At 36.4% G+C, this 13,382-nt stretch overlaps 2 protein-coding genes across 4 annotated transcripts in view; one reads left to right on the plus strand and one right to left on the minus strand.

Moving 5' to 3' along the window:
* The window catches only part of LOC128247873 (roundabout homolog 2-like), a gene marked incomplete at its 3' end in the record, with an annotated part of 388,217 nt that overhangs the window by 151,723 nt on the left and 223,112 nt on the right, over positions 1 to 13,382 (plus strand). The window lies entirely within an intron of this gene.
* LOC128247807 (uncharacterized) overlaps positions 7,315 to 13,382 on the minus strand; it is a 123,133-nt gene continuing 117,065 nt past the window's right edge. Inside the window, exons 3-4 of one of the 3 annotated variants that reach the window (XR_008264112.1) lie at positions 8,577 to 8,633; positions 7,315 to 8,150 (exon numbers count right to left, since the gene is read on the minus strand). Coding sequence is in view for 1 of the 3 variants with exons in the window: in XM_052967773.1 (XP_052823733.1) it covers positions 8,312 to 8,633 (322 nt within the window). In the remaining 2 variants the exon portion in view is untranslated. Of the gene's footprint in view, positions 8,163 to 8,212; positions 8,634 to 13,382 lie in introns of those variants that run through there. The other 2 variants (XR_008264111.1, XM_052967773.1) reach the window with 2 other exon arrangements.

The raw sequence follows: 13,382 nt of genomic DNA on the forward strand, positions 1-13,382 counted from the left end.
GTTGTGGGGTACATTCTTCGCCAGGGTAGGTTTTGGCATTTATAAGCCGCCCTCTTTCCCTATTTCTGGCGAGGATGTAGTCGATTTGGCTAGAGTGTCTGCACACATATACACATATATATACATATTCAGTCATCCATGTTTTTCTATCTTTACATTGGTTAGATGAATGTGTTGTTGAGGTATTGTTCACTTCCCAAGCACAGACATAAATAAGTGTTCAAATCATGATCCCTTCACTTGACTTTCATGAAAGGAGCTAAGAATACGAAGACAGTCAAGTCACACAGTTAGATCACTTTCTTTCTTTTTTTTTTTTCTTTGTTCTTCTTTTCCATTTCCCTAGCCTTGAGTAGATATATGATGAATTCATTTCCAGCCATAACTATCTCAAACTTAACACATCATTCTGCATGACCCACCTGTATAACCAACTTTAATGCCTTTGTGTGCTTAGTTCTTCTCAAATAAGTCAACTGAAAGGATCAAGATTTGAACACCTATTTCAGTTTTGTTTACAGAAGTGCTTGATTTTCTTCATTAACAATTTTTCTCACCCAAGAAGTGTTCAAAAACACAACTAAATGTCACTGACCAAAAGTGTGTTTATATCACTGCCAAATGTGTGTTTAGATATTTCTGATTTATATATACACTGCATAACAATTTGGCTGTCTCTCGTGTGTATGTGTGTGTGTGTATGTATATATATATATATATATATATATATATATATATATATATATTTCTTGTACAGGAGAGTGTAGTTAGATGTCGATATCTCACTTCCCCGTTATCTATGGATTTATATACAATTCTACATCTCTGATATATACACACATAGCTACATATGTCCTTATAGAGTGAAGGCTCATATGTGTTTATATACATTCCTTTTGTAAAAAGGTTACATACTAACTTGTGCACGCACACACACACACACACAAAGAGAGAGAGAGAGAATGAAGTATGTGTGTGTGCATATGTATGTATAAAAACACATACACACACATTTCTTTCGAGTATATTTATTTAAATAGATTCCATTATATAGAAAGATTTTATAGTCTCAAATTACTTCCGGGAGTTTTCAAGCATTTTTTTGCCATTCTGTTATTATTATTATTATCATTATTATTATTTTTATTATTATTATTATGATTATTATTATTATTATCGTCATCATCAACATCATTGGTGTTGTTGTTGCTGTTGTTGTTGTGTTTGTGTTTGTGAATGGGTGGGTTGAAGGTTGTTTGCAGTTTCCTCCCTGTTACACACACACCACCCACTCTTGTCTTTCTTATTAATTTCTTCTCTTTATAATTTGAAAACATTAATGCCTAATATTTCATATAGAGAGAAACTAATTTATATTGGCTGTAAGGGGTAAGGTGGAAATGGGAGGGTAAGCAATGAGAAGAAAACAAAATGGAGGAAAGCAGTGTGTATGTATGTATATATATATGAATGGATTAAAGCTGTTTCTATGAGTACACATATAGACACACGTGTATATTTTATGTATATGCACACACAAACGTATATGCATGTATGTATATGTGTGTGTGTTTGCATGTGTAAATGACTGTGCATGTGTGTGTGCGTGCTCAAAACTACATTTTCTTATAATGTTACACATTAAAAGGAGAATGAAAGCATAGGCATAGCTATGTGGTAAGAAGCTTGCTTTCCAACCACATGGTTCTGGGTTCAGTCCCACTGCATGGCACCTTGGGCAAGTGTCTTCTACTATAGATTCAAGCCAACCAAAGCTTTGTAAAAGGATTTGGTTGACAGAAACTGAAAGAAGCTTGTTGTACATATGTGTGTGTATCTTTGTATTTGATTGAAACCTCTTGACCACCACCAACACCACCACCACTTAATAACTGGTGTTGGTGTGTTTACATCCCTGCAACTTAGCAGTTCAGCAAAAGGAACTGATAGACTAAGTACTAGGCTTTAAAAAAGAAGTAACGGAGTTGATTCATTCGACTAATGATCCTTCAGGGTGGTGCCCCAGCATGGCTACAGTCTAGTGACTGAAATAAGTAAAAGATAAAAAATAAAAGATATACATATGTTAAAGTTGAATGTATAGACTTATATACACACATGGGTGCAGGTATTACGTTGTATGTTTAAGAAGTTCAGTTTGCAACCACAGGGTTTCTGGTTCAGCCTCATTGCACAGTATCTTGGGGCAAATGTCCTTTATTACAGCCCAGTGCCAACTGATGCCTTGTGAATTAATTTTGGAGATGGAAACTGTGTGAAAGCCCATCATTCATGCATGTCTCTGTCTGTATTTTCACCACCACCCCACACACACACACTGCTTGACAACTGGTATTGGTTTATTTACATCCATGTAACCTAGTTGTTTGGCAAAAGTACCAGTGGAATATGTACCAAACTTAGAAATAAGAATGAGTAGTGGGGTCAGTATGTTTGACTGAAACAGTTAAAAGATAAGACATAACCTCTTTATACTTGTTTCAATCATGCGAGTGTGGCCATGCTGGAACACCGTTTGGAAGAATTTTTAGTCAATTGAATTAACCTCCAGTAGTTTTTTGTTTATTTACTTTTTAAGCCTGGTACCTATTCCATTGATCACTCTTGCCAAATTGCTAAGTTACAGGATTGTCAATTCTCCAGCACCAGCTGTCAAGCAGTGGTGGGTGACAAATACAAAGGCACACACATATAGCTCTAATCTCTCATCATCCTTTATTCTTAATGTGAGGGGTCAGGTACCTTCCTAATAGAAAGAATTCTACCTGCCCCATCCTCCCATACTTAAACTTCTCATCACTGAGCATAAAACCCTTCAAATCTTGGGGTTCATATTTTTACAAGCTGAATGGTGGAACTCACTAATGCTGGTGGCATGAAAAAAAAAAAAAGATGCAATACATGCTGAGAAATGGTTGACATTAGGAAGGGCATCTAACCATATAAACATGCCAAAATGGACATTGGAGTACAATCCAATATTTGGATCCCTCAGAAACTGTCGAATCATGCAACTCTTGTCAACTTTGTTTTGTGGACAGGAGAATGTTTCTAAACAAAGCACACTATGTGTGGATGCTGCCCTCATGAATAGAAATTCGTATTAGTAATGTGGTCAGCCCTATTTTCATTGTGGAGAATAACAGACATATTCAAAAGTGCGCGTGCACACACACACACACACATGTATGTGCATATATTCATGTACATATATTAAAAATACAATCCCCAGTACATAATTTCCATTAAAGGAATCCTTTCACACAGAATGATATTTTAGGGTTAATTTATTGGTTGTGGAGTAAGTCCAAGAATGGAGCGTATGGTAGCATATATACTCCTTCAACACAATTGTTTCAACAATACATGACTCAGATACATCATCATCATCACCATCATCATTTAACATCTGTTTTCCATGCTGGCATGGGTTGGAAAACTTGTAAAAAGATGTAAGTTATATTGGTTTCAAATTAAGGCTCAAGGCCAGAAATTTTGAGGAAGAGGTCAAGTTGATTACATCAACCCTCATGTTCAACTGGTACTTATTTTATTGACCATGAAAGGATGAAAGGTAAAGTCAGCTTTAGTGGAATTTGAACTCAGAACTTGAAGACAGATGAAATACCACTAAGCATCTCGCTTAGCATGCTAACAATTCTACCAGCTTCCTGCCTTGCTTTAGTACATTATATTACAGCATCCTACATGTGATCTATGTCTATCTCGTCAATACTGTTTCTTATTCCCCTACCCCTTCTCACAGACACCAAGACACACATATAGATATATGTATATATAATATATATTTATATATACATACATATATATGTAGGCACAGGCATGGCTGTGTGGTAAGATGCTTGTTTCCCAACAACAAGGTTCCAGGTCCAGTCCCACTGCATGACACCTTGAGGAAGTATCTTCTGCTATAGCTTCAGGCTGACTGAAGCTTTGTGAGTGGATTTGATAGATGGAAACTGAAAGAAGCTTATTGTATGTATGTATATATATATATGTACATATCTGAGTGGTTGGCGTTAGGAAGGGCATCCAGCTGTAGAAACTCTGCCAAATTAGATTGGAGCCTGGTGTTGCCATCCGGTTTCACCAGTCCTCAGTCAAATCGTCCAACCCATGCTAGCATGGAAAGCGGACGTTAAACGATGATGATGATGATGATGATCTATGTGTTTGTGTATATGTTTGTCCCCCAACACTGCTTGACAACCGCTGTTGGTGTGTTTACCTCCCCGTAACTAGGCAGTTTGACAATTGAGACTGATAGAATGAGTGCTAGGCTTAAAAATAAGCCCTGCAGTCGATATGTTCATCTAAAACCCTTCAAGGCGGTGCTCCAGTATGGTCACCGTCAAATGACTGAACAAATAAAAGAATAAAAGAATATACATTTATGTGTATATTATATATTTATATATAAATATCTGTTAATATGTATGTGTGTGTGTCTGTGTGTGTGTGTCTGTGTGTGTGTGTGTCTGTGTGTGTGTGTCTGTGTGTGTGTGTATATTTTAGTATATATATGTATATTAATATACATTTTATATGAATATTTGTATATATTTATAAAATAGATGTTTATAGATATATGTCATTTATATGCTGTTATATATGTACATGCATGCCTATGCATATATATATATATATGTGTGTGTGTGTATGTTGTTATGGTGGTAATAACAAACTGTGTAATGTAATTGATCATATGTTTCAATGAATCAATGAGATTACTTACATCAAAGCAAACATCACAATGATAACACAGAGAATGGAAATATAATTATCAAATAAATTTTTTGCACCGATTACAAGACAGAATGTCTTTAGTTGCAGTATTTGTTGCATAGCAGTGCAGCAGATATTTATATTCTTGATTTACATAAAAGAGTTTTTTTGTTTATTTATTGTTTCGTTTTGTTAATATTATTGTTCATGTTGTTTCATGTCTTTTCTCTCTGCTTCATTTTCTCTCTCTCTCTCTCTCTCTCTCAAATATTTGGAACAAAAGCTTGAACAGAATTGTATAGTTTCATTTATGTAGTTGCAATGCATGTAAATGCAGGTACTTGTGTATATATATATACTTTGTGCCCTACTGATGTGTGTGTGTGTGTACACGTTTTGGAAAATGACTATTCTTTCTCCCACCCACGTTGTTGCTGTACTTCTTCCTGTGCTCGTTAGTATGTGTGTATATGTTGGCATATGCTTTAATATCCTTATGTATGTGTGTGTATGTATCTATTAATATTTCTATATTTATACTTATATGTGAAAATGCACACTTATTTGCCTTCACACATGCATGCATGCACACACATGTGCATGCGAAAATTGTACCAAAAGTACTGAAAAAGTGGGCATAACTTTTTCATTAACTGATAGAAGTTGTTCAAATTGCACATGTTCATAGTGTAACTTTTCCTCTATAGTAAGTCTGCTTCTTTGTTGCAGGCAAATAAAGGGTTTCCAAAGCCATGTTCCACATTTGAGTTCTTAATGCTGTTCAATACACACAGAAAGCTACACATCTGTGGAGATGCCATCACTGACAAGGACAATATGCACTGATGGATGAAGAATATTGTACAAAGTGGGAAACTAGCACTGCAGACAAATTATGCAGTCAAAGACTATCAACAGTAACTACTTTCAAGAAGTGTGAATTCGTAGTTTGTAAGAGTTGGTTTTCTAGTAATGATGGTGTTTATGTTGTTAACGAGTGATTTTGTGACAGATTTTCTATCTCTCCATCATGTCTCATTGCCTTCAATTTGGGGTCACCTGTATTTTTGCCTTTTCTCTCTGACAAGGGCCTTTTGAAATGATTTCATTATGCCTTCATCTCCTGATGAAGCTTTTGATTTTGTGAAGCCTAAGCTAGAAGAAATAAGCAGTTGTGAGTTTAATTCTGTGCTGGAGGACATGTTGCTTTCTCTGCCCCACTGTGGGACAGGAAGCTTGGACATAGTCTTAATTCTCATGCACAAAACATTTCCGTTTTCTGCTCTCTACTACTACCAGCATCTGCTTGCATTCACCAAAATGGAAAAAAATGAGGAATGTGAGCAACTTCTTTTGAGGCGAGGAATTCAATTAGAATCCCACTTCTATTAAGTTGAGGAGTGAATTTCATCTCCACAATTTCCCCATGTTTCTTCAGGATGGCAAAAACTCTTACTGGATCATTGTGAGCCAGCATGTTTTTAGCTGGAGGTGGTGGCAGCAGCAGAGGAGGAGGAGCAGGAAGAAAAAGAACAGATTTAAAGATAGAACATCTCCAAAAATCATTGTTGCTTGGTTCTGCAAGAGTTCTCTACATAGTTTTTGAAATATGATCAGTAAACAAGTGTCACCTTAGTTTGCTGGTTGTGGGCAGCTCTGACACTTTCCATCATACCCAGCAAAATAAAGCTGAGAGTTTTCATGATATACTACTTTCTAAAGCAGCGAGCTGGCAGAAACATTAGCACATCAGGTGAAAAGCTTAGCGGTATTTCGTCTATCTTTGCGTTCTGAGTTCAAATTCCGTTGAGGTTGACTTTGCCTCTCATCCTTTCGGAGTCGATAAAGTAATTACTAGTTGCATACTGGGGCTGATCTAATCGACTGGCCCCCTCCCCCAAAATTTCAAGCCTTGTGCCTAGAGTAGAAAAGGATATAATACTTTCTTATTTTGGCACAAGTCCAGTAATTTCAATGGGAGGGATTAGTTGATTGCATTGACCCCAGTGTTCAACTGGTATTTATTTTATTGACCTTGAAAGGATGAAAAGTAAAGTTGACCTCAATAGGATTTGAACTCTGAACATAAAGAGCCTGAAGAAGGCTGCCAAGACTTTTGCCTGACATACAAACAATTCTCAATAACGATGTTAATATTTTCCCATTAATACGTCTATACTATTTCGATAATACATTGATATATATGTCTTGTTCAAAAATATATTGACATTATTATATGTTATACATCAGAATATGCTGTCCTATATTGACTGTCAAAGGCCAATGGGGAAAAATATCTTCAAATGTTAAGTTCAGACATAAAACTCTCGATTAAAAATCCCCATGAATGCTATCAATATCCTTCCATTTCTCTCACCATCTACTCCATACATGTTCTACTTATTCATTAATTCTACTTTCTCAGAATATATAAATATATACATACATATATATGTATATACATATATACACATATATATAGAATTTACTAGTTTGTGTGTGTCGTGTTCCTCCCCAATTTCTTCACAGTGGTTTATACATAAGAAAGCAAGTCTATTATACTACATCTTATATACATAGTTTGATCACTTAAACTTCACTGAAAACGTTGTGTCATGTCTGGTTTGTGAGCAGAGAAAAGTTGACATGAAATCAATTGTCTAGGACAGGTCAATCGATAAATGTGTCCATTATCCTATGTACCAGCAGATGAACAAAAACCGCTGTGTAATCATTGATATGGATCCATAGAAATCTTGATCATCCATCTACTAATGGTTATTATATATGCCATCATGGAATTCTTTTGTTGTATAATTAGTGGAGTTTGTATAGAAAAGGCTTATTTGGAGTTAATTGGAAGAAGAAAAGAAGGTTTTGTGGTCAACAAAGTATGTGTACGTGTGTGTTTGTGTGTATATACTTGTCTGATTCATAAAAATAAATTGTGAGACATTGACTTTCTGAATAACACCCTGTCGATTCATTCAGAAGTGACGTTGAAAACTGATGGGAAAGACAGAACAAAAATCAATAAGGAGGATAAAGATGAAGATGATGATAATAATAATGATATTGATGATGATGACGATTTCTTACATAGGCACATAATACATAAGCAAAGAATAAAGAAAAAGAAATGCAATTAGTAGTTTATCTTTCTAGGTTTATTTTTACTTTTCCATACAAGGTGCAGTGTTGTTATGGCATCATCTTATTTCTTATATATCTCATTGTAAGCATTGTCATCATCACCATCACCACCACCACCACCATAATTTTTTATTTTGTATTTTCCTTCCTCCTTTCTTGGCATGGTTTGGATTTTTTTTTCTTTTTTCTTGTTTCTGTTTCAGTATATTTTCCTTTTGGTATCTTTAAACCTGTGAATCAATCTGCAAAGTTCAGCATTTTCAGATTTGTTCCATCAACAAGAATTGGTACAACACAACTAGGGAGCTTCTACATTGTCACCCCCACCCCACCCCCACCCACACACACAATTACTGGTAAAAGCAGCTGAAATTGCCAAATCTTTCTCAGATTATAAGTTTTTGACTTGGAAAACAAGAAATATTAGATAATATTGTTCTGGAGGAAAACGACAATGGTCATTGCTGGAATGGTTACATTTTGATTTTACTTGATCAGAGCTGACATGGAGCTCAATTATTATACTAAAAGTGAAAATTTGAAAGATATGAGCAGAGAGTTGATGTTCTGGAAAGGAAGGACTGGATGTAGTCATTAGTGTGGGGGTGGAGTGGCATGAACACAAAATGGCTAATGAATGCAGAAGAGACAAGTACCTGACTGGAGGTGATATGAGAGCAGCTTGTTCCACGGAGCAAAATCCATTGTTGTAGCTGTAGAAAAGTCAAAGGAAAGAGCCTAAGCTGGAGCATATTCCAGGAGTGGTTTTATGCTAATCAGTCAAGTGTACTTTGTCTGGATGCAGTATAAGATGCTAATGTGTACAACAGCAGTATCATCCTACATGTGGGAGAAATGTTTCATTAAAGGTCTTATCAGAGTTTTCTAAGCAGTAATTATTGGAAGCTGAGATATTTTGTGGATCTGAAGAAAAGGGCCATTTTGGAAGGGATGTTCTTAAAATGTATGTTCACCAAGAAGAAACCTCAGTAATACTGAGTAAGGCAGCAAACTTGCAGAATTGTTAGCATCCTGGTAAAATGATTAGTGACATTTTGCCCATCCCTAGGTTCTGAGCTCAAACTCCACCAAGATCCACTTTGCCTTTCATCCCCTCCAAAGTCAATAAGATATGTACCAGTGGAGTACTAGGGTCAATATAATCAACTTAATTCCATCCTGAAATTGCTGGCCTTGTGCCAAAATTCGAAACCAGTATTGAGTTCTAGTGTCACTTGCATACTGCTAACTTGTAAGTGTTGGGGTATATAGAATATATAATTTGTATGTCTGCATGAAGAGTATTTTTTAACAATACTAATATTTAAGAAGAAATGGAATCAAATAATAACAATGAAAAATAAAATAGAAAATCATGCAAAATTTCTGAAGCAAAAAGCTAATTTTAAAAATTTCAAAAAAGGAAGAAAAAAAAAAGAGCATATATCAAACAATAGACAGGTTTACTTTTTTTCTTCTTTTTGGTGAAGCAGATCACACTAGTTCTTAAATTCCTCAACTATCTCTCTCACAACCTTCTTTTATTCTGGGGTTTTTTTTCTCATTTTTGTCTTCTCTTTACTTTATTTCTTTGTTTTTCTCCTCCTACATATTTTTTTCTCATGACATTAATTTAATTAGTGGGAATTTAATCCTCAGATTAATGCTTTAATGAAAATTTTGGATATTTCTTTAGTTATGAGATATTATAATGTACTGGAAAAAAAAAAGAAAATAATCTTTTATAGTAAAGGTTGGTTTCTTGTAATTCTGAATTATTAATAGTAAGAAGGAATAGCTAAACAATTAAAGAAAGATTTTAAATCAATTTCTGCTGGAAAAATGCTGATGGTTATAAATATCTGCAAGCTCTGAAAAAAGAACTACCACCACCATCATCATCATTTAATGTCCATTTTCCATGTTGGCAAGAGTTGAACAGTTTGCGAGGGACTGGTAAGCCAGGGGACTGTGCCAAGCTCTACTGTCAGATTTAGCATGATTTCTATAGCTGAATGCTTTTCCTTATGTCAACTGTTTTACAGATTGTACTCAGTGCTTTCTTCATGACAACCAACACTGACAAGGTCACCTGGTAATTTGCATGAGGACAAAAACCACTCAACTGAGAGCAGGGTCATGTTGCGGTTGGTGGCTTCATTCCAAATGATGAGAGGTTAGAGTATGACAGAGAAACAGAAACAGATGTTTTGCCGTAGAGGAAATACATGGCTACCCAAGTTGAGAGAAGGCAGGAGAGAGAGAGAGAGAGAGAGAGAGAGAGAGAGAGAAGATGGTGGTGGTGAAGATGTGCCAAGGCATACCTTCAAGGTACAAGGAAGTGAATATAAGTGTTGTGTGGTGCAGAGGATTGGATAGGCTGAGTGAGCAGAGAGTTCGCAAGAGCACAAAAGGAGAAAGGGAGAGAGAGGAGAGGAAAAGGGGAATGCAGTGAGTGTGTGAACACAGGTGTATGGAGGAGGGGCAGAGTAGCAGTGATGCAGTTGGCAAAGGGGAGGACAGGAGAGCAAAATGATTAGAGTGATGTTGGGTTACAACAACAGGGAGGTGGGAGGGGTGGGCATAGTGCATGAAGAGATGTAGTTTGGGTCATTGGGGGTGGAAGGATTACTGTAATGTGTCTGTGGAGAACACATAATACTCAGCACTGGACAGGTCTTTTGAAGAAGCTCATAATGCCAGACATCTTAATCCATTGTCATCTCCCATGAGGCTCAACATCTTGCATGTTCATTGTTTACTCAGGGCACTCCTATGAAATATCTACACACATCTCCTGTATACCAGAGCATGTCTATTTTCCTGATGGCGTCAGGGTCTTGTCTCCTTATTTTATAACTTTTGTTTATGTAAAGTTTATTTTAAGATCCTTCAATTCCAGGTTGGACTTCCATGTCTGGAATTTCTGTTTGACCTTTTACAATTCAAATTACTCTTAATGCCTATTTGTGTAATTAATTCTTTTGAATTAATTATGTATTATCTCGTAGCTTCAAGATTTTGATGATGTGATAATTTATTTTCAAGATGACATTGCAGGATAGGTGTGAGAGACCAGATCTGGTCACTCTGAACATAAAACGGAAAATATTTTGGCTGGATATGGTCAGTTTAAATGTACAAGGTTTATATACTTTTATAGATTCAGCTATTAGAACTAAATCATCGGCATACAGGAGTTCCCAAGGACAGCAGGTTCTAAATTTCTATATTACAACTTGAATAATTGTATTATACATGATAAAGTCACAAATATGCAATATCTTGAGTTGAAGAATTTTGTTTGACTGAAATTATTTGTACAATTAACAGGTAATGTATCCCTCTAGGGTTGTTTCAGATTTAAAAACAAGCAATGGAAATTAATCTAGTAACATTAAATAATCCGGACTTTTAGAAAATAAGGACTATGCACTTAAGAACTTGTCTTTAAAGCCAAATGGTGAAAGCAAAGGGCATGCTTTGGTCTCATTTGATGAAGTATGTATAGAAAAGAGGGAAAGTAATATTGGGAATTATGAATAGTCTTAGGAAAATTATACTTCATGAAATATTCTGCGCAGGAGTGGCTGTGTGGTAAGTAGCATGCTTACAAACCACATGGTTTTGGGTTCAGTCCCACTGTTTAGCAAGTAACTTCTACTATAGCCTCAGGTCGACCAGAGCCTTGTGAATGGATTTGGTAGATGGAAACTGAAAGAAGCCCTTTGTATATATGTATGTAGATGTGTGTTTGTGTGTCTGTTTGTACCCCCCACCATTGCTTGACAGTCAATGTTGGTGTGTTTACGTCCCCATAACGTAGTTGTTTGGCAAAAGAGACCAATAGAATAAGTACTAGGCTTTACAAAGAATATGTCCTGTGGGCGATTTGTCCGACTAAAGGCAGTGCTCCAGCATGGCTGCAGTCAAATGACTGAAACAAATAAAAGAATAAAGAATCAAATGTACTACATAACTTAGGTTCTCATATATGTAATGAATATAATGAGTTGAAAAACTGAGATCATTACATTTGGAAAACTGAGTTTGTGGTGGTGGTATGTGTATAAAGGGTGGTAGAGAGGAATCTTTCTTAATCTTTAATGCAAGAAGCTTCCAGTAAAAGAGCATGAAGTGGAATGGAAAAAAAATAGAGCAGGGAGGACAAGGGAATGGCGATGATGTTTGTGTTAAGAGGAATGTTGAACAAGGATGCAGAGTGGGTGGGCTGGCCTGAAGCAAGTGGGGTGCTGGCTGAGCCTTCTCAAGGAGGGCTAGATATTAAAAAAATAAATAAATATATGTAATTAAAAAAAGATGAAATAAAAAATGAAAAATATCAGAAAAAAACACTGGTGGTAGTGGTGGTAACTAAGGAGAGGTGTTGATGACGGTGGGGGTAATGACAGAGGAGGAGTGCCAGGGGGAGTGGTGGTGGTGGTGGTGGGGGTTGATGTTGTTGGATGGTGATGACAGTTGTGGTGATTGTTGTGGTGGTAGTGTTAGGGACAGCCGGGTGTGATGGCCCTGTCTAGTGGTGGTAGCAGCACCAGTGGTAGTAATGATGATTATTGGTGGTGGTTGTGGTGGTAGTCTTGTTATAAAGAAAATAGAAATGAAGAGGCTGGAAACTGTTTTCTCTAGCACAAGCATGAAGGATTTGTGTGTGGAATGAAGGGTGGTGGGGGTGGAAGAGGGGACAGGGAGAAGAGAACAGTGCTGGAGGAGGTGGTGGTGGTTGTAGTAGCAGTGGTAGTGGTGATTGGTGGGTGGGGAAGAAGTTGGGTAGGCGACAAATTGTTCTCCCAGAAATTTTTCTGACTGACTGAAAGTAGGAAGTGCAAAGGTTTGCAAAAACACTCTTGACTATTGACCAGAAGAGACAGCTGCTACTTAAAGAAATGAATAAATAAATAATAATAATAATAATGATGCCAATAATAATAATAATGAAAACAACCAGGAGTCAATTTTTGGCAGAATTGTGCCTAATAGGAATATAAGTACCCACATAAACATGATAAATATACATACACATTCATGTACACACACACACACATTCATGCATACCCAAATAAGCAGGTATATGTGTCTGTGACTTATTTATGTTCGTTAATGGGGTGTAAATTGTGTACTTAATAATATGGCTATACAATAATTTCTAGGCTAGGTTTTTCTACACATAAATGTATACACACACACACACACACACAAAATATACATTGCTGTAGACTCTGATATTATTCAGATCATGAAAGAATGAAAGCTCCTTCTTATACAAAAAGACATAACTGTCCATGCGCGTGCGTGCGCGTGCCCCCCCCCCACACACACACACATATGCATGCACACACACACACACACAAAAGCATATATTTACATATGTACATGTGTCAATATATGTCTATATGCATTCATATATATTTTAAAATGTATGTAGATTTGTATTCTGTCCTTGC

Source organism: Octopus bimaculoides, chromosome 5 (assembly GCF_001194135.2).
Source record: "Octopus bimaculoides isolate UCB-OBI-ISO-001 chromosome 5, ASM119413v2, whole genome shotgun sequence".
In the NCBI taxonomy this organism is placed as follows: Eukaryota; Metazoa; Mollusca; class Cephalopoda; order Octopoda; family Octopodidae; genus Octopus; species Octopus bimaculoides.